Source organism: Hypanus sabinus, unplaced genomic scaffold (genome assembly GCF_030144855.1).
Source record: "Hypanus sabinus isolate sHypSab1 unplaced genomic scaffold, sHypSab1.hap1 scaffold_1706, whole genome shotgun sequence".
NCBI classification, from domain to species: domain Eukaryota; kingdom Metazoa; phylum Chordata; class Chondrichthyes; order Myliobatiformes; family Dasyatidae; genus Hypanus; species Hypanus sabinus.
This window is the reverse complement of record NW_026779791.1, coordinates 44,454-67,541: the sequence shown is the minus strand read 5'-3', so window position 1 is coordinate 67,541 and position 23,088 is coordinate 44,454. Positions and strand designations below refer to the sequence as shown.

The window sequence follows — 23,088 nt, the reverse complement described above, 5'->3', positions numbered from 1 at the left end:
CAAACCAGGAGCACCGTGCACAGTTCCCGTCTCCGTATCCCCCCGGGTCAGACCCACACACACCGGGAGCACCGTGCACAGTTCCCGTCTCCTTATCCCCCCCCCAGGTCAGACCCACACACACCGGGAGCACCGTGCACAGTTCCCGTCTCCGTATCCTCCCCCGGGTCAGACCCACACACACCGGGAGCACCGTGCACAGTTCCCGTCTCCGTATCCCCCCGGGTCAGACCCACACACACCGGGAGCACCGTGCACAGTTCCCGTCTCCGTATCCCCCCCCCCGGGTCAGACCCACACACACCGGGAGCACCGTGCACAGTTCCCGTCTCCGTATCCCCACCCCACCCCCGGGTCAGACACACACATCGGGAGCACCGTGCACAGTTCCCGTCTCCGTATCCCCCCCCCCCCCCCCCCCCCGGGTCAGACACACACACCAGGAGCACCGTGCACAGTTCCCGTCTCCGTATCCCCCCCGGGTCAGACCCACACACACCGGGAGCACCGTGCACAGTTCCCGTCTCCGTATCCCCCCAGGTCAGACCCACACACACCGGGAGCACCGTGCACAGTTCCCGTCTCCGTATACCCCCTGGGACAGACCCACACACACGGGGTGCACCGTGCACAGTTCCCGTCTCCGTATCCCCCCGGGTCAGACCCACACACACCGGGAGCACCGTGCACAGTTCCCGAATCCGTATCCCCCCGAGTCAGACCCACACACATCGGGAGCACCGTGCACAGTTCCCGTCTCCGTATCCCCCCGGGTCAGACCCACACACACCGGGAGCACCGTGCACAGTTCCCGTCTCCGTATCCCCCCGGGTCAGACCCACACACACAGGGAACACCGTGCACAGTTCCCGTCTCCGTATCCCCCCGGGTCAGACCCACACACACAGGGAACACCGTGCACAGTTCCCATCTCCGTATCCCCCCGGGTCAGACCCACACACACCGGGAGCACCGTGCACAGTTCCCGTCTCCGTATCCCCCCCAGGTCAGACCCACACACACCGGGAGCACCGTGCACAGTTCCCGTCTCCGTATCCCCCCGGGTCAGACCCACACACACCGGGAGCACCGGGCACAGTTCCCGTCTCCATATCCCCCCGGGTCAGACACACACAAACCAGGAGCACCGTGCACAGTTCCCGTCTCCGTATCCCCCCGGGTCAGACCCACACACACCGGGAGCACCGTGCACAGTTCCCGTCTCCTTATCCCCCCTGGGTCAGACCCACACACACCGGGAGCACCGTGCACAGTTCCCGTCTCCGTATCCCCCCCGGGTCAGACCCACACACCGGGAGCACCGTGCACAGTTCCCGTCTCCGTATCCCCCCCCGGGTCAGACCCACACACACCGGGAGCACCGTGCATAGTTCCCGTCTCCGTATCCCCCTCCCCCGGGTCAGACCCACACACACCGGGAGCACCGTGCACAGTTCCCGTCTCCGTATCCCCCCCGGGTCAGACCCACACACCGGGAGCACCGTGCACAGTTCTGACTCCGTATCCCCCTGGGACAGACCCACACACACGGGGAGCACCGTGCACTGTTCCCGTCTCCGTATCCCCCCGGGTCAGACCCACACACACCGGGAGCACCGTGCACAGTTCCCGAATCCGTATCCCCCTGAGTCAGACCCACACACATCGGGAGCACCGTGCACAGTTCCCGTCTCCGTATCCCCCCGGGTCAGACCCACACACACCGGGAGCACCGTGCACAGTTCCCGTCTCCGTATCCCCCCTGGGTCAGACCCACACACACCGGGACCACCGTGCACAGTTCCCGTCTCCGTATCCCCCCGGGTCAGACCCACACACACAGGGAACACCGTGCACAGTTCCCGTCTCCGTATCCCCCCGGATCAGACCCAAACACACAGGGAACACCGTGCACAGTTCCCGTCTCCGTATCCCCCCGGGTCAGACCCACACACACCGGGAGCACCGTGCACAGTTCCCGTCTCCGTATCCCCCCCAGGTCAGACCCACACACACCGGGAGCACCGTGCACAGTTCCCGTCTCCGTATCCCCCCGGGTCATACCCACACACACCGGGAGCACCGTGCACATTTCCCATCTCCGTATCCCCCCGGGTCAGACCCACACACACAGGGAGCACCGTGCACAGTTCCCGTCTCCGTATCCCCCCGGGTCAGACCCACACACACAGGGAGCACCGTGCACAGTTCCCGTCTCCGTATCCCCCCGGGTCAGACCCACACACACCGTGAGCACCGTGCACAGTTCCCGTCTCCGTATCCCCCCGGGTCAGACCCACACACACCGGGAGCACCGTGCACAGTTCCCGTCTCCGTATCCACCCTGGGTCAGACCCACACACAACGGGAGCACCGTGCACAGTTCCCGTCTCCGTATCCCCCCGGGTCAGACCCACACACACCGGGAGCACCGTGCACAGTTCCCGTCTCCGTATCCCCCTGGGTCAGACCCACACAGACCGGGAGCACCGTGCACAGTTCCCGTCTCCGTATCCCCCCCCCCCGGGTCAGACCCACACACACCAGGAGCACCGTGCACAGTTCCCGTCTCCGTATCCCCCTGGGTCAGACCCACACACACCGGGAGCACCGTGCACAGTTCCCGTCTCCGTATCCCCCCGTGTCAGACCCACACACACCGGGAGCACCGTGCACAGTTCCCGTCTCCGTATCCCCCCGGGTCAGACCCACACACACCGGGAGCACCGTGCACAGTTCCCGTCTCCGTATCCCCCCCGGGTCAGACCCACACACACCGGGAGCACCGTGCACAGTTCCCGTCTCCGTATCCCCCCGGGTCAGACCCACACACACCGGGAGCACCGTGCACAGTTCCCGTCTCCGTATCCCCCCGGGTCAGACCCACACACACCGGGAGCACCGTGCACAGTTCCCGTCTCCGTATCCCCCCGGGTCAGACCCACACACACCGGGAGCACCGTGCACAGTTCCCGTCTCCGTATCCCCCCCCCCCCCGGGTCAGACCCACACACACCGGGAGCACCGTGCACAGTTCCCGTCTCCGAATCCACCCTGGGTCAGACCCACACACAACGGGAGCACCGTGCACAGTTCCCGTCTCCGTATCCCCCCGGGTCAGACCCACACACACCGGGAGCACCGTGCACAGTTCCCGTCTCCGTATCCCCCTGGGTCAGACCCACACACACCGGGAGCACCGTGCACACTTCCCGTCTCCGTATCCCCCCCCCCCGGGTCAGACCCACACACACCGGGAGCACCGTGCACAGTTCCCATCTCCGTATCCCCCCGGGTCAGACCCACACACACCAGGAGCACCGTGCACAGTTCCCGTCTCCGTATCCCCCTGGGTCAGACCCACACACACCGGGAGCACCGTGCACAGTTCCCGTCTCCGTATCCTCCCGGGTCAGACCCAAACACACCGGGAGCACCGTGCACAGTTCCCGTCTCCGTATCCCCCCCGGGTCAGACCTACACACACCGGGAGCACCGTGCACAGTTCCCATCTCCGTATCCCCCCGGGTCAGACCCACACACACCGGGAGCACCGTGCACAGTTCCCGTCTCTGTATCCCCCCGGGTCTGACCCACACACACCGGGAGCACCGTGCACAGTTCCCGTCTCCGTATCCCCCCCTGGGTCAGACCCACACACACCGGGAGCACCGTGCACAGTTCCCATCTCCGTATCCCCCCGGGTCAGACCCACACACACCAGGAGCACCGTGCACAGTTCCCATCTCTGTATCCCCCCCCGGGTCAGACCTACACACACCGGGAGCACCGTGCACAGTTCCTGTCTCCGTATCCCCCCGGGTCAGACCCACACACACCGGGAGCACCGTGCACAGTTCCCGTCTCTGTTTCCCCCCCCCCCCCGGGTCAGACCCACACGCACCGGGAGCACCGTGCACAGATCCCGTCTCCGTATCCCCCCGGGTCAGACCCACGCACACCGGGAGCACCGTGCACAGTTCCCGTCTCCGTATCCCCCCGCGTCAGACCCACACACACCGGGAGCACCGTGCACAGTTCCCGTCTCCGTATCCCCCTGGGTCAGACCCACACACACCGGGAGCACCGTACACAGTTCCCGTCTCCGTATCCCCCTGGGTCAGACCCACACACACCAGGAGCACCGTGCGCAGTTCCCGTCTCCGTATCCCCCCGGGTCAGACCCACACACACCAGGAGCACCGTGCACAGTTCCCGTCTCCGTATCCCTAGGGTCAGACCCACACACACCGGGAGCACCGTGCACAGTTCCCGTCTCCGTATCCCCCCAGGTCATACCCACACACACCGGGAGCACCGTGCACAGTTCCCGTCTCCGTATCCCCCCCGGGTCAGACCCACACACACCGGGAGCACCGTGCACAGTTCCCGTCTCCGTATCCCCCCCGGGTCAGACCCACACACACCCGGGAGCACCGTGCACAGTTCCCGTCTCCGTATCCCCCCGGGTCAGACCCACACACACCGGGAGCACCGTGCACAGTTCTCGTCTCCGTATCCACCCGGGTCAGACCCACACACACCGGGAGCACCGTGCACAGTTCCCGTCTCTGTTTCCCCCCCCCCCCCCCCCCCGGGTCAGACCCACACGCACCGGGAGCACCGTGCACAGATCCCGTCTCCGTATCCCCCTGGGTCAGACCCACACACACCGGGAGCACCGTACACAGTTCCCGTCTCCGTATCCCCCTGGGTCAGACCCACACACACCAGGAGCACCGTGCACAGTTCCCGTCTCCGTATCCCCCCGGGTCAGACCCACACACACCAGGAGCACCGTGCACAGTTCCCGTCTCCGTATCCCCCCGGGTCAGACCCACACACACCGGGAGCACCGTGCACAGTTCCCGTCTCCGTATCCCCCCAGGTCATACCCACACACACCGGGAGCACCGTGCACAGTTCCCGTCTCCGTATCCCCCCCGGGTCAGACCCACACACACCGGGAGCACCGTGCACAGTTCCCGTCTCCGTATCCCCCCCGGGTCAGACCCACACACACCGGGAGCACCGTACACAGTTCACGTCTCCGTATCCCCCCCCAGGTCAGACCCACACACACCGGGAGCACCGTGCACAGTTCCCGTCTCCGTATCCCCCCCGGGTCAGACCCACACACACCGTGAGCACCGTGCACAGTTCCCGTCTCCGTATCCCCCCGGGTCAGACCCACACACACCGGGAGCACCGTGCACAGTTCCCGTCTCCGTATCCCCCCGGGTCAGACCCACACACACCGGGAGCACCGTGCACAGTTCCCGTCTCCGTATCCCCCCGGGTCAGACCCACACACACCGGGAGCACCGTGCACAGTTCCCGTCTCCGTATCCCCCCGGGTCAGACGCACACACACCGTGAGCACCGTACACAGTTCACGTCTCCGTATCCCCCCCCAGGTCAGACCCACACACACCGGGAGCACCGTGCACAGTTCCCGTCTCCGTATCCCCCCGCGTCAGACCCACACACACCGGGAGCACCGTGCACAGTTCCCGTCTCCGTATCCCCCCGGGTCAGACCCACACACACCGGGAGCACCGTGCACAGTTCCCGTCTCCGTATCCCCCCGGGTCAGACCCACACACACCGGGAGAACCGTGCACAGTTCCCGTCTCCATATCCCCCCGGGTCAGACCCACACACACCGGGAGCACCGTGCACAGTTCCCGTCTCCGTATCCCCCCGGGTCAGACCCACACACCGGGAGCACCGTGCACAGTTCCCGTCTCCGTATCCCCCTGGGTCAGACCCACACACACCGGGAGCACCGTGCACAGTTCCCGTCTCCGTATCCCCCCGGGTCAGACCCACACACACCGGGAGCACCGTGCACAGTTCCCGTCTCCGTATCCCCCCGGGTCAGACCCACACACACCGTGAGCACCGTACACAGTTCACGTCTCCGTATCCCCCCCAGGTCAGACCCACACACACCGGGAGCACCGTGCACAGTTCCCATCTCCGTATCCCCCCCAGGGTCAGACCCACACACACCGGGAGCACCGTGCACAGTTCCCGTCTCCGTATCCCCCCGGGTCTGACCCACACACACCGGGAGCACCGTGCACAGTTCCCGTCTCCGTATCCCCCCCACCCGGGTCAGACCCACACACACCGGGAGCACCGTGCACGGTTCCCGTCTCCGTATCCCCCCGCGTCAGACCCACACACACCGGGAGCACCGTGCACAGTTTCCGTCTCCGTATCCCCCCCGGGTCAGACCCACACACACCGGGAGCACCGTGCACAGTTTCCGTGTCCGTATCCCCCCTGGGTCAGACCCACACACACCGGGAGCACCGTGCATAGTTCCCGTCTCCGTATCCCCCCCGGGTCGGACCCACACACCGGGAGCACCGTGCACAGTTCCCGTCTCCGTATCCCCCCGCGTCAGACCCACACACACCGGGAGCACCGTGCACAGTTCCCGTCTCCAGATGCAGATCGTGGAGAAGTGTCTGATTTGGGGAATCGGGGTGTTGGGGCAATTGTCTGTGTATTTGATTCTGTGTCCCCTCCCGTCCCCACCGGAACCGCAGGCCCCTCCCGTCCCCACCGGAACCGCAGGTGCTGCAGCCTGGCGGAGGTGAATGCCCTGCTGCGTGAGCAGCTGGGGCAGGCCAACGCTGCCAACCAGGCCCTGAGCCTGGACCTGCGCAAGCTGACGGAGGACTGGACGCTGGCCCGAGAGGAGCTCGAGGTGAAGGAGTCCGACTGGAGGAGGGAGGAGGAGGTGAGACGCAGGGTCTGAAGCAGGAGGTGAAGGTGGGAAACGGGGGAGTGTAGAGTGGGGTGACAGGGAGGGGAGAAAGAGGGAGGGGGTCGAGTGAGGGAGAGAGACGGGGTTTAGGGTTAATTGGGGAAGCGGGCGCGGAGGGAAGGGAAGAGGGATAGGTTTGCGGGGGAGGGGAGACGGGTTGAGAAGGGAGGGGGAGGGAAGAGGAGATGCAGAGAGTGAGTGTGGAGAGAGATGGGGAGGAGAGTGGGCCGAGGGAGAGGGGACAAACAGAAGGTGGAGGGAGCGGAGGGGTAGCGAGGGAGATCAGTGTCTGTTCTAACCCTCCCCTCCCCTCCCCGGGACAGACCTACAACCACTATTTGTCGGGGGAGCGATGCCGTCTGCTGGCCCTCTGGAAGAGGACGGTGACCCTCCGCCGTCACGTCCTGCAGGTCAAGAGCGCAACGGACAGGTCAGTCTCTCCCCTCCTCTCCCCTCCCCTCCCCTCTCCCCACACTCACCCCTCCCCTCCCCTCTCCCCACCCTCTCCTTCCTCTCTCACCCTCTCCCCTCCCCTCCCCTCTCCACCATCCCTCATGTCCCCTCCCTCTCCCTCTTCCACCCTCGCCCCTCCCCTCTCCACCCCTCCCCTCTCCTTCCTCTCTCACCCTCTCCCCTCCCCTCCCCTCTCCACCATCCCTCGTCCCCTCCCTCTCTCTCCCTCTTCCACCCTCTCCCCTTCCCTCTCCACCATCCCTCACGTCCCCCTCCCTCTCCCCACCATCCCTCACGTCTCTCCCTCTCTCCCTCTCTCTCCGCACCCTCTCCCCACCTTCCCTTACGTCCCCCTCTCTCTCTCTCCCTCCCTCTCCCCAACTTCCCTCATGTCCCCCTCCCTCTCTCTCCCTCTCTCCCCCCACCCTCTCCCCACCTTCCCTCACGTCCCCTCCCTCTCTCTCCCTCCCACCCCCTCCCCCTCTCCCCACCCTCTCCCCTGCCCTCCATCCCTCACGTCCCTCTCCCCTGTCCATCTCTCCCCTCCATCCCTCACGTCCCTCCCCTTCCCCTCTCTCCCCTCCCTCTCTCCCCCTCCCTCTCTCTCCCCCTCTGTCTCTCTCCGTCTCTCTCCCCATCCTCTCCCCTCCACTCTCCCCTCCTTCTCCCCTCCCCTCCCCTGCCCACCATCCCTCACGTCCCCCTCCCTCAATCTCCCTCTCCATCCTTCTCCCCACCTTCTCCCCTGCCCACCATCCCTCACGTCCCTCTCCCCTGTCCATCTCTCCACTCCATCCCTCACGTCCCTCTCCCTCTCTCTCCCCCTCCCTCTCCGTCTCTCCACCATCCCTCACGTCCCTCCCCTTCCCCTCTCTCCCCTCCCTCTCTCCCCTCTCCACTGTCCCTCACGTCCCTCTTCCCTCTCCCTCTCCCCACCATCCCTCACGTCCCTCCCCTTCCCCTCTCCCCCTCCCTTTCTCCCCCCTCTCTCTCCCCCTCCGTCTCTCTCCCTCCCTCTCTCTCCCCCTCTCTCCCCGTCAATCCTCTCTCCCCATCTCCTCCCTCTCTTCCCCCTCCTCCCTTCTCCATCTCTCCCCACCATCCCTCATGTCCCTCCCCCTTCCCCTCTCCCCCTCCCTTTCTCCCCCCCTCTCTCTCCCCCTCCATCTCTCTCTCTCCCCCTCTCTCCCCGTCAATCCTCTCTCCCCATCTCCTCCCTCTCTTCCCCCTCCTCCCCTCTCCCCTTTCTGCTTCCCTCTCTCTCTCTCTCTCTCTCTTTCTGTCTCTCTCTCCCTCCCCCGCCCCTCTCTCTCTTTCTCTCTCTCTCTTTCTGTCTCTCCCTCCCTCCCCCTCCCCTCTCTCTCTCTCTCTCTCTCTCTCTCTCTCTCTGTCTCTCTCCCCCCCCTCCCTCCCCCTCCCTCCCTCTCTCTCTCTGTCTCTCTCACTCTCCCTTGCCCCCTGACTCTCACCCCTCTGCCTCTCCCTGCAGGGACCTGGCCCAGGGCCGCTCGGACCTGGCCCGGCTAGCCAACACCCTGCAGTCGGCCTGCCTGGGGCTGGGCTCCAGCCTGCGGACGTCGGAGACGCTCTCCTCCCTTTCCCAGCAGCACTCGCAGAGCCGCCTGCAGGAGGCCGAGAGGGAGCTCCGGGCGCTGTCCCGGGACCGGGAGCAGGACCGCGTGCGGGCCGCGGAGGAGCAGGCCGAGCTCAACGCCAGGTATGTGTGTGTCCTCCCTACCCGGTCGGTCACGGACACACAACCCTGGCCTGCACGCGACGTTAAAAAGTTCCGGCAGCAACAGAACACACCCGGAGTCTGGTTTTGCTGTTGACAATCACTATTTCATTAGTAACTATGTCGTATAGTAACTTAAGACCAGAAGACAGAGGAACAGAAGTCCCCCATTCGCCCCATTGAGTCTGCCCCACTATTTCATCATGAGCTGATCCAATCTCCCCTTTAGTCCCATTCCCCCCGCCTTCTCACCGTAACCCTTGATGCCCTGACTACTCAGATACCCGTCAAGCTCTGCCTTAAATACACCCAACGACCCTGTCTCCCGTGGCAACAGATTCCACTGATTCACCACCCACCCTCCGGCTAAAGAGAAATTCCTTCGCATCTCCGTTCTGAATGGGCGCCCCGCCATCCTCAAGTCGTGCCCTCTCGTCCCAGACTCCCCCACCGTGGGAAACAACTTTGCCACATCCACTCTGTCCGTGCCTTTCGACATTCGAGATGTTTCTACGAGGTCCCCCCTCATTCTTCTAAACTCTAAGGAGTGCAGTCCGAGAGCGGTCCAACGTTCCTCATTTGTTAACCCTCTCATTCCCGGAATCATTCTAGTCAATCTTCTCTGAACCCTCTCCAACGTCAGCACATCCTTTCTTAAACAAGGAGCACAAAACTGCCCACAGTATTCCAAGTGAGGTCTTCCCAGTGCCTTACAGAGCCTCAACATCACATCCCTGCTCTATTCCTCTAGAAATGAATGCCAACGTTGCATCCGCCTTCCTCACCACCGACTCAACCTGGAGGTTAACCGTAAGGGTGTCCTGCACGAGGACTCCCAATTCCCGTTGCATCTCAGAGCCTTGAATTCTCTCCCCGTTGAAATAACAGCCTGCCCGTTTATTTCTTCCACCAACGTGCGTGACCGTACGCTGTTCCGACATTGTATTGCATCTTAAAGCAGGTAAACGGAAAGGGTTAGCAGTGTTATGCACAGATAGGCGTAAAACAAAGCTCCCGAACTTACTGAAGCTCAGGCGGCAAGAGTTAGGGTCCTACGACGTTGTGGACGAAAGTTCGGCTCGGTTCAAACGCACAGAGTTTGAAGTGATTGAGAGAGATATTTGTCATCCAAACAAACGGGTGCCATTGATCTTCCCGTTGTCCCCCGAATCCTCACGGGAAACCTCACTAACAGGGTGGACACACGCCGGCAGGTTCCGCGAGGTGACCCCAGTCACGCACAGCGTCCGGTTCCACGGCCCGCGAAACGACCGCAACGGTCGTTTGACGCAGGGGTGCCTTTCTCCACTGGTCTACCACGCCCAGACGAGGGGTAAACACACACAAAAGGCTTTCCCCCGCAGCAGGGAAACCACGCCTGAGGATTCACTCTGTGGCTGCCACGCTTCCGTAACGAACTGACCCTCGCCAGAGTCCGAGGAGCGATCTCTCCATCACTCTCCAGCCTTCCCCTCCTCTCCCCTCTCTGCGACCTCCGTACAGCTGCAGCAACTTCTGCGAGTCACCTATCAATACTCTGGCTCGAACCCAACTCTGGGCGACTGAGAGAAGGTCAAACCGGCGACCGACTGGCTGCTGTCTCCCATCGGCCGAGTCCGTTTTGCCCCTGACCGCGTGCGTCTCTGTGTCCCGGTGAGCTCGAAAACAAGCCGCCCGCTTGCGTCAATCCATCGGTCAACCCCACCTCTCTCAGCACGGTAACCAAACATCTCTGCAGTCGAGCAACGCCCAAACGTCAGTCTCACTATCTCGACGTTTCAAAGGGACAGCCCACAGAAAAAAAATAAACCCTGCGGGGTATGTCAGGGGTCGCGACTCCTCCCAACTCGTCACAGACCCTCGATCTCTCCCGTATCGCTGCCGCTGACCGGCCCTTCCCTCCCCTCCGATCGTCTTCCCTCAACTCCCTACCTGTCCTCGACACCCCATGTCCATCCCATTCCCTCCACGCTAACCTTCTGCATGAGAGCTCCCCTCATCAGACCTCAGTGTTCCTCCAAATACACCCCTCCAACTCCACACTCCCTCGCCCCTCCAATACACCCCTCCAACTCCACACTCCCTCGCCCCTCCAATACACCCCTCCAACTCCACACTCCCTCGCCCCTCCAATACACCCCTCCAACTCCACACTCCCTCGCCCCTCCAACTCCACACTCACTCGCCCCTCCAATACACCCCTCCAACTCCACACGCCCTCGCCCCTCCAATACACCCCTCCAACTCCACACTCCCTCGCCCCTCCAATACACCCCAACTCCACACTCCCTCGCCCCTCCAATACACCCCTCCAACTCCACACTCCCTCGCCCCTCCAATACACCCCTCCAACTCCACACTCCCTCGCCCCTCCAACTCCACACTCCCTCGCCCCTCCAATACACCCCTCCAACTCCACACTCACTCGCCCCTCCAATACACCCCTCTAACTCCACACTCCCTCGCCCCTCCAATACACCCCTCCAACTCCACACTCCCTCGCCCCTCCAACTCCACACTCCCTCGCCCCTCCAATACACCCCTCCAACTCCACACTCCCTCGCCCCTCCAATACACCCCTCCAACTCCACACTCCCTCGCCCCTCCAATACACCCCTCCAACTCCACACTCCCTCGCCCCTCCAATACACCCCTCCAACTCCACACTCCCTCGCCCCTCCAATACACCCCTCCAACTCCACACTCCCTCGCCCCTCCAACTCCACACTCACTCGCCCCTCCAATACACCCCTCCAACTCCACACTCCCTCGCCCCTCCAATACACCCCTCCAACTCCACACTCCCTCGCCCCTCCAACTCCACACTCCCTCGCCCCTCCAATACACCCCTCCAACTCCACACTCACTCGCCCCTCCAATACACCCCTCCAACTCCACACTCCCTCGCCCCTCCAACTCCACACTCACTCGCCCCTCCAATACACCCCTCCAACTCCACACTCCCTCGCCCCTCCAATACACCCCTCCAACTCCACACTCCCTCGCCCCTCCAACTCCACACTCCCTCGCCCCTCCAATACACCCCTCCAACTCCACACTCCCTCGCCCCTCCAACTCCACACTCACTCGGCCCTCCAATACACCCCTCCAACTCCACACTCACTCGCCCCTCCAATACACCCCTCCAACTCCACACTCCCTCGCCCCTCCAATACACCCCTCCAACTCCACACTCACTCGCCCCTCCAATACACCCCTCCAACTACACACTCCCTCGCCCCTCCAATACACCCCTCCAACTCCACACTCCCTCGCCCCTCCAATACACCCCTCCAACTCCACACTCCCTCGCCCCTCCAATACACCCCTCCAACTCCACACTCCCTCGCCCCTCCAATACACCCCTCCAACTCCACACTCCCTCGCCCCTCCAACTCCACACTCACTCGCCCCTCCAATACACCCCTCCAACTCCACACTCCCTCGCCCCTCCAATACACCCCTCCAACTCCACACTCCCTCGCCCCTCCAACTCCACACTCCCTCGCCCCTCCAATACACCCCTCCAACTCCACACTCACTCGCCCCTCCAATACACCCCTCCAACTCCACACTCCCTCGCCCCTCCAATACACCCCTCCAACTCCACACTCCCTCACCCCTCCAACTCCACACTCCCTCGCCCCTCCAATACACCCCTCCAACTCCACACTCCCTCGCCCCTCCAATACACCCCTCCAACTCCACACTCCCTCGCCCCTCCAACTCCACACTCCCTCGCCCCTCCAATACACCCCTCCAACTCCACACTCCCTCGCCCCTCCAACTCCACACTCACTCGCCCCTCCAATACACCCCTCCAACTCCACACTCACTCGCCCGTCCAATACACCCCTCCAACTCCACACTCCCTCGCCCCTCCAACTCCACACTCCCTCGCCCCTCCAACTCCACACTCCCTCGCCCCTCCAATACACCCCTCCAACTCCACACTCCCTCGCCCCTCCAATACACCCCTCCAACTCCACACTCCCTCGCCCCTCCAACTCCACACTCCCTCGCCCCTCCAATACACCCCTCCAACTCCACACTCCCTCGCCCCTCCAATACACCCCAACTCCACACTCCCTCGCCCCTCCAACTCCACACTCCCTCGCCCCTCCAATACACCCCTCCAACTCCACACTCCCTCGCCCCTCCAACTCCACACTCCCTCGCCCCTCCAACTCCACACTCCCTCGCCCCTCCAATACACCCCTCCAACTCCACACTCCCTCGCCCCTCCAATACACCCCTCCAACTCCACACTCCCTCGCCCCTCCAACTCCACACTCCCTCGCCCCTCCAATACACCCCTCCAACTCCACACTCCCTCGCCCCTCCAATACACCCCTCCAACTCCACACTCCCTCGCCCCTCCAATACACCCCTCCAACTCCACACTCCCTCGCCCCTCCAACTCCACACTCCCTCGCCCCTGGGAACGGTCTGTCACTGTGTGACACCGGGGTACGGTACCGGTGGGGACGGGTCCGTCACTGTGTGACACCGGGGTACGGTACCGGTGGGGACGGGTCCGTCACTGTGTGACACCGGGGTACGGTACCGGTGGGGACGGGTCCGTCGCTGTGTGACACCGGGGTACGGTACCGGTGGGGACGGGTCCGTCACTGTGTGACACCGGGGTACGGTACCGGTGGGGACGGGTCTGTCACTGTGTGACACCGGGTACGGTACCGGTGGGGACGGGTCCGTCGCTGTGTGACACCGGGGTACGGTACCGGTGGGGACGGGTCCGTCACTGTACCACACCGGGGTACGGTACCGGTGGGGACGGGTCTGTCACTGTGTGACACCGGGGTACGGTACCGGTGGGGACGGGTCCGTCACTGTGTGACACCGGGGTACGGTACCGGTGGGGACGGGTCCGTCACTGTACCACACCGGGGTACGGTACCGGTGGGGACGGGTCTGTCACTGTGTGACACCGGGGTACGGTACCAGTGGGGAAGGGTCCGTCACTGTGTGACACCGGGGTACGGTACCGGTGGGGAACGGTCTGTCACTGTGTGACACCGGGGTACGGTACCGGTGGGGACGGGTCCGTCACTGTACCACACCGGGGTACGGTACCGGTGGGGACGGGTCCGTCACTGTGTGACACCGGGGTACGGTACCGGTGGGGACGGGTCCGTCGCTGTGTGACACCGGGATACGGTACCGGTGGGGACGGGTCCGTCACTGTGTGACACCGGGGTACGGTACCGGTGGGGACGGGTCCGTCACTGTGTGACACCGGGGTACGGTACCGGTGGGGACGGGTCCGTCGCTGTGTGACACCGGGGTACGGTACCGGTGGGGACGGGTCCGTCGCTGTGTGACACCGGGGTACGGTACCGGTGGGGACGGGTCCGTCGCTGTGTGACACCGGGGTACGGTACCGGTGGGGACGGGTCCGTCGCTGTGTGACACCGGGGTACGGTACCGGTGGGGACGGGTCCGTCGCTGTGTGACACCGGGGTACGGTACCGGTGGGGACGGGTCCGTCGCTGTGTGACACCGGGGTACGGTACCGGTGGGGACGGGTCCGTCGCTGTGTGACACCGGGGTACGGTACCGGTGGGGACGGGTCCGTCGCTGTGTGACACCGGGGTACGGTACCGGTGGGGACGGGTCCGTCGCTGTGTGACACCGGGGTACGGTACCGGTGGGGAACGGTCTGTCACTGTGTGACACCGGGGTACGGTACCGGTGGGGACGGGTCCGTCACTGTACCACACCGGGGTACGGTACCGGTGGGGACTGGTCTGTCACTGTGTGACACCGGGTACGGTACCAGTGGGGAAGGGTCCGTCACTGTGTGACACCGGGGTACGGTACCGGTGGGGACGGGTCCGTCACTGTACCACACCGGGGTACGGTACCGGTGGGGACGGGTCCGTCACTGTGTGACACCGGGGTACGGTACCGGTGGGGACGGGTCCGTCACTGTGTGACACCGGGGTACGGTACCGGTGGGGACGGGTCCGTCACTGTGTGACACCGGGGTACGGTACCGGTGGGGACGGGTCCGTCACTGTGTGACACCGGGGTACGGTACCGGTGGGGACGGGTCAGTCGCTGTGTGACACCGGGGTACGGTACCGGTGGGGACGGGTCCGTCGCTGTGTGACACCGGGGTACGGTACCGGTGGGGACGGGTCCGTCGCTGTGTGACACCGGGGTACGGTACCGGTGGGGACGGGTCCGTCGCTGTGTGACACCGGGGTACGGTACCGGTGGGGACGGGTCCGTCGCTGTGTGACACCGGGGTACGGTACCGGTGGGGACGGGTCCGTCGCTGTGTGACACCGGGGTACGGTACCGGTGGGGACGGGTCCGTCGCTGTGTGACACCGGGGTACGGTACCGGTGGGGACGGGTCCGTCGCTGTGTGACACCGGGGTACGGTACCGGTGGGGACGGGTCCGTCGCTGTGTGACACCGGGGTACGGTACCGGTGGGGAACGGTCTGTCACTGTGTGACACCGGGGTACGGTACCGGTGGGGACGGGTCCGTCACTGTGTGACACCGGGGTACGGTACCGGTGGGGACGGGTCTGTCACTGTGTGACACCGGGTACGGTACCAGTGGGGAAGGGTCCGTCACTGTGTGACACCGGGGTACGGTACCGGTGGGGACGGGTCCGTCACTGTACCACACCGGGGTACGGTACCGGTGGGGACGGGTCCGTCACTGTGTGACACCGGGGTACGGTACCGGTGGGGAACGGTCTGTCACTGTGTGACACCGGGGTACGGTACCGGTGGGGACGGGTCCGTCACTGTACCACACCGGGGTACGGTACCGGTGGGGACGGGTCCGTCACTGTGTGACACCGGGGTACGGTACCGGTGGGGACGGGTCCGTCACTGTGTGACACCGGGGTACGGTACCGGTGGGGACGGGTCCGTCACTGTGTGACACCGGGGTACGGTACCGGTGGGGACGGGTCCGTCACTGTGTGACACCGGGGTACGGTACCGGTGGGGACGGGTCAGTCGCTGTGTGACACCGGGGTACGGTACCGGTGGGGACGGGTCCGTCGCTGTGTGACACCGGGGTACGGTACCGGTGGGGACGGGTCCGTCGCTGTGTGACACCGGGGTACGGTACCGGTGGGGACGGGTCCGTCGCTGTGTGACACCGGGGTACGGTACCGGTGGGGACGGGTCCGTCGCTGTGTGACACCGGGGTACGGTACCGGTGGGGACGGGTCCGTCGCTGTGTGACACCGGGGTACGGTACCGGTGGGGACGGGTCCGTCGCTGTGTGACACCGGGGTACGGTACCGGTGGGGACGGGTCCGTCGCTGTGTGACACCGGGGTACGGTACCGGTGGGGACGGGTCCGTCGCTGTGTGACACCGGGGTACGGTACCGGTGGGGACGGGTCCGTCACTGTTTTTTGGGTTTATTCCGATGGGGAATTTGACGGGTGTTTTTTCCCGGTTTTCCAGGAACGCTGAGCTCTGTTTGAAGATCGGAGTGCTCGAAAATCAGGTCTCGGAGAAGGGGAAGGAGATTGAAAGTCTGGCGGAGGCCGTCATAACTTCTGTGAGTTCTCACCTGCTTCCCTTCACTCCCTCCTCCCTCCTCCATTCCTCCTTCCCCTCCCTCTGCCTCTCTCCACCTCTGTCTCTTCCTACGCTGGTTCCCGCTCTACGTCTGCCCTCCAGACTCACCCCCCAAACCACGTCCATCGTCTATCAGGGCAGGCTGCAGCAACGGGGAGCTCCCTGCGCTGTTAGCTAAACAGTTCTCCTCCCAGTAACCACGATTATCTTGATGGGTAAACCCGCCTGGAGAAGACAGGAGTGAAAAAGAAGGCTGTAGTGTCGAAATTTTGCGAGGCGCTGGTCAGACCACGCCTCAACAGTCTTGGCCCTCTCTTCTCAGGAAAGACTGGTTTTGGACAGGGTCCCGAGGGAATGTTCCAGGGGATGAGAGGGTTAATCGATGAGAGTATAATGCTGCACAGCTTGTCTTTGCTGAAGTTAAGAGGAATAAGGTGGGGAGGGGGAGAACCGTTGAAAGGGTTGGGTAGTGTGGATGTGGAGAGGATGTTTCCGATAGTGGGGGAGTCCAGGACCAGAGGACACAGATAGGGTGGATGTGGAGAGGATGTTTCCGATAGTGGGGGAGTCCAGGACCAGAGGACACAGATAGGGTGGATGTGGAGAGGATGTTTCTTATAGTGGGGGAGTCTAGGACCAGAGGACACAGATAGAGTGGATGTGGAGAGGACGTTTCCTATAGTGTGGGAGTCTAGGACCAGAGGACACAGTTAGAGTGGATGTGGAGAGGATGTTTCCTTTCGTGGGGGAGTCAACACAAAACTACACCAGACTACCCGAAACGACACAAAACTACACCAGTCTACCCAAAACGACACAAAAATACACCAGATTACTTGTAACAACACAAAACTACACCAGACGACCCAAAACGACACAAAACTACACCAGACTACCTGAAACGACACAAAACTACACCAGACTACATGAAACGACACAAAACTACACCAGACTACCCGAAACGATACACCAGTCTACCTGAAACGACACAAAACTACACCAGTCTACCTGAAACGACACAAAACTACACCAGTCTACCTGAAACGACACAAAACTACACCAGACTACCCGAAACGACACAAAACTACACCAGACTACCCGAAACGACACAAAACTACACCAGTCTACCTGAAACGACACAAAACTACACCAGACTACCCGAAACGATACAAAACTGCACCAGACTACCCGAAACGACACAAAACTACACCAGACTACATGAAACGACACAAAACTACACCAGACTACCCGAAACGACACAAAACTACACCAGACTACATGAAACAGCACAAAACGGCACCAGACTACCCGAAACGACACAAAACTACACTAGACTACCTGAAATGACACAAAACTATACTAGACTACGTGAAACGAAACAAAACTACACCAGACTACCTGAAACGACACAAAACTACACTAGACTACATGAAACAGCACAAAACGGCACCAGACTACCCGAAACGACACAAAACTACACCAGACTACCCGAAACGACACAAAACTACGCCAGACTACCCGAAACAACACAAAACTACGCCAGACTACCTGAAACGACACAAAACTACACCAGACTACCCGAAACGACACAAAACTACACCAGACTACCTGCAACGACACAAAACTACTCAGACTACCGGGAACCGACACAAAACTACACCAGACGACCCGAAATGACACAAAACTACAGCAGACTACCCGAAACGACCCAAAACTACACCAGACTACCCGAAACGACACAAAACTACACCAGACGACCCAAAACGACACAAAACTACACCAGACTACCTGAAACGACACAAAACTACACCAGACTACATGAAACCACACAAAACTACACCAGACTACCCGAAACGATACACCAGTCTACCCGAAACGACACAAAACTACACCAGACTGCATGAAATGACACAAAACTATACTAGACTACGTGAAACGAAACAAAACTACACCAGACTACCTGAAACGACACAAAACTACACTAGACTACCTGAAACGACACAAAACTACACCAGTCTACCTGAAACGACACAAAACTACACCAGACTACCCGAAACGACACAAAACTACACCAGACTACCCGAAACGACACAAAACTACACCAGTCTACCTGAAACGACACAAAACTACACCAGACTACCCGAAACGATACAAAACTGCACCAGACTACCCGAAACGACACAAAACTACACCAGACTGCATGAAATGACACAAAACTATACTAGACTACGTGAAACGAAACAAAACTACACCAGACTACCTGAAACGACACAAAACTACACTAGACTACATGAAACAGCACAAAACGGCACCAGACTACCCGAAATGACACAAAACTACACCAGACTACCCGAAACGACACAAAACTACGCCAGACTACCCGAAACAACACAAAACTACGCCAGACTACCTGAAACGACACAAAACTACACCAGACTACCCGAAACGACACAAAACTACACCAGACTACCTGCAACGACACAAAACTACACCAGACTACCGGGAACCGACACAAAACTACACCAGACTACCCGAAACGACCCAAAACTACACCAGACTACCCGAAACGACACAAAACTACACTAGACTACCTGAAACGACACAAAACTACACCAGACTACCCGAAACGACACAAAACTGCACCAGACTACCCGAAATGACACAAAACTACACCAGACTACATGAAACGACACAAAACTACACCAGACTACCCGAAACGACACAAAACTACACCAGACTACATGAAACGACACAAAACTACACCAGACTACATGAAACGACACAAAACTACACTAGACTACCAGAAATGACACAAAACTATACTAGACTACGTGAAACAAAACAAAACTACACCAGACTACCCGAACCGACACAAAACTACACCAGACTACCCGAAACGACACAAAACTACGCCAGTCTACCCGAAGCGACACAAAACTACACCAGAATACCCGAAACGACACAAAACTACTCCAGACTACCCGAAACGACACAAAACTACACCAGACTACCCGAAACGACACAAAACTACACCAGACTACATGAAACGACACAAAACTACACCAGACTACCCAAAATGACACAAAACTACACCAGACTACATGAAACGACACAAAACTACACCAGACTACATGAAACGACACAAAACCACACCAGACTACCCGAAACGACACAAAACTGCACCAGACTACCCGAAACGACACAAAACTACACCAGACTACCTGAAACGACACAAAACTACACCAGACTACATGAAACCACACAAAACTACACCAGACTACCCGAAACGATACACCAGTCTACCTGAAACGACACAAAACTACACCAGTCTACCTGAAACGACACAAAACTACACCAGTCTACCTGAAACGACACAAAACTACACCAGACTACCCGAAACGACACAAAACTACACCAGACTACCCGAAACGACACAAAACTACACCAGTCTACCTGAAACGACACAAAACTACACCAGACTACCCGAAACGATACAAAACTGCACCAGACTACCCGAAACGACACAAAACTACACCAGACTACATGAAACAGCACAAAACGGCACCAGACTACCCGAAACGACACAAAACTACACTAGACTACCTGAAATGACACAAAACTATACTAGACTACGTGAAACGAAACAAAACTACACCAGACTACCTGAAACGACACAAAACTACACTAGACTACATGAAACAGCACAAAACGGCACCAGACTACCCGAAATGACACAAAACTACACCAGACTACCCGAAACGACACAAAACTACGCCAGACTACCCGAAACAACACAAAACTACGCCAGACTACCTGAAACGACACAAAACTACACCAGACTACCCGAAACGACACAAAACTACATCAGACTACCTGCAACGACACAAAACTACACCAGACTACCGGGAACCGACACAAAACTACACCAGACTACCCGAAACGACCCAAAACTACACCAGACTACCCGAAACGACACAAAACTACACTAGACTACCTGAAACGACACAAAACTACACCAGACTACCCGAAACGACACAAAACTGCACCAGACTACCCGAAATGACACAAAACTACACCAGACTACATGAAACGACACAAAACTACACCAGACTACCCGAAACGACACAAAACTACACCAGACTACATGAAACGACACAAAACTACACCAGACTACATGAAACGACACAAAACTACACTAGACTACCAGAAATGACACAAAACTATACTAGACTACGTGAAACAAAACAAAACTACACCAGACTACCCGAACCGACACAAAACTACACCAGACTACCCGAAACGACACAAAACTACGCCAGTCTACATGAAGCGACACAAAACTACACCAGACTACATGAAACGACACAAAACCACACCAGACTACCCGAAACGACACAAAACTGCACCAGACTACCCGAAACGACACAAAACTACACCAGACTACCTGCAACGACACAAAACTACACCAGACTACCGGGAACCGACACAAAACTACACCAGACGACCCGAAATGACACAAAACTACACCAGACTACCCGAAACGACCCAAAACTACACCAGACTACCCGAAACGACACAAAACTACACCAGACTACCTGAAACGACACAAAACTACACCAGACTACGCGAAACGACACAAAACCACACCAGACTACATGAAACGACACAAAACTACACCAGACTACCCGAAACGATACACCAGTCTACCTGAAACGACACAAAACTACACCAGTCTACCTGAAACGACACAAAACTACACCAGTCTACCTGAAACGACACAAAACTACACCAGACTACCCGAAACGACACAAAACTACACCAGACTACCTAAAACGACACAAAACTACACCAGACTACATGAAACGACACAAAACTACACCAGACTACCCGAAACGATACAAAACTGCACCAGACTACCCGAAACGACACAAAACTACACCAGCCTACATGAAACGACACAAAACTACACCAGACTACCCGAAACGACACAAAACTACACCAGACTACATGAAACAGCACAAAACGGCACCAGACTACCCGAAACGACACAAAACTACACTAGACTACCTGAAATGACACAAAACTATACTAGACTACGTGAAACGAAACAAAACTACACCAGACTACCTGAAACGACACAAAACTACACCAGTCTACCCGAAACGACACAAAACTACGCCAGACTACCCGAAACGACACAAAACTACGCCAGACTACCTGAAACGACACAAAACTACACCAGACTACCCGAAACGACACAAAACTACACTAGACTACCTGAAATGACACAAAACTATACTAGACTACGTGAAACGAAACAAAACTACACCAGACTACCTGAAACGACACAAAACTACACCAGACTACCCGAAACGACACAAAACTACGCCAGACTACCCGAAACGACACAAAACTACGCCAGACTACCTGAAACGACACAAAACTACACCAGACTACCCGAAACGACACAAAACTACACCAGACTACCTGCAACGACACAAAACTACACCAGACTACCGGGAACCGACACAAAACTACACCAGACTACATGAAACGACACAAAACTACACCAGACTACCCGAAAAGACCCAAAACTACACCAGACTACCCGAAACGACACAAAACTACACCAGACTACCTGAAACGACACAAAACTACACCAGACTACATGAAACGACACAAAACTACACCAGACTACATGAAACGACACAAAATTACACCAGACTACCCGAAACGACACAAAATTACACCAGACTACCCGAAACGACACAAAACTACACCAGACCACCTGAAACGACACAAAACTACACCAGACTACCTGAAACGACACAAAACTACACCAGACTACATGAAACGACATAAAACTACAGCAGACTACCCGAAACGACACAAAACTACACCAGACTACATGAAACGACACAAAACCACACCAGACTACCTGAAACGACACAAAACTACACCAGACTACCCGAAACGACACAAAACTACACCAGACTACCTGAAACGACACAAAACTACACCAGACTACCTGAAACGACACAAAACTACGCCAGACTGCCTGAAACGACACAAAACTACACCAGACTACCCGAAACGACACAAAACTACACCAGACTACCCGAAACGACACAAAACTACACCAGACTATCCGAAACGACACAAAACTACGCCAGACTACCTGAAACGACACAAAACTGCGCCAGACTGCCCGAAACGACACAAAACTACACCAGACTGCCCGAAACGACACAAAACTACACCAGACTAACCGAAACGACACAAAACTACGCCAGACTACATGAAACGACACAAAACCACACCAGACTACCCGAAACGACACAAAACTACGCCAGACTACATGAAACGACACAAAACTACACCAGACTACCAGAAACGACACAAAACTACACCAGACTACCCGAAACGACACAAAATTACACCAGACTACATGAAACAACACAAAACTACACCAGACTACCCGAAACGACACAAAACTGCACCAGACTACCCGAAATGACACAAAACTACACCAGACTACATGAA

At 59.0% G+C, this 23,088-nt stretch overlaps 1 protein-coding gene across 1 annotated transcript in view; it reads left to right on the top strand.

Annotated features, from left to right (window-relative positions):
• Positions 1-6,560: 6,560 nt before the first annotated feature.
• Positions 6,561-23,088, top strand: part of LOC132387299 (rootletin-like) — a gene marked incomplete at its 5' end in the record, with an annotated part of 51,104 nt that continues 34,576 nt past the window's right edge. The window contains 4 exons of the mRNA XM_059959656.1: positions 6,561-6,754; positions 7,105-7,211; positions 8,724-8,951; positions 16,429-16,525. Coding sequence (XP_059815639.1) covers positions 6,561-6,754; positions 7,105-7,211; positions 8,724-8,951; positions 16,429-16,525 — 626 coding nt within the window. The remainder of the gene's footprint in view (positions 6,755-7,104; positions 7,212-8,723; positions 8,952-16,428; positions 16,526-23,088) is intronic.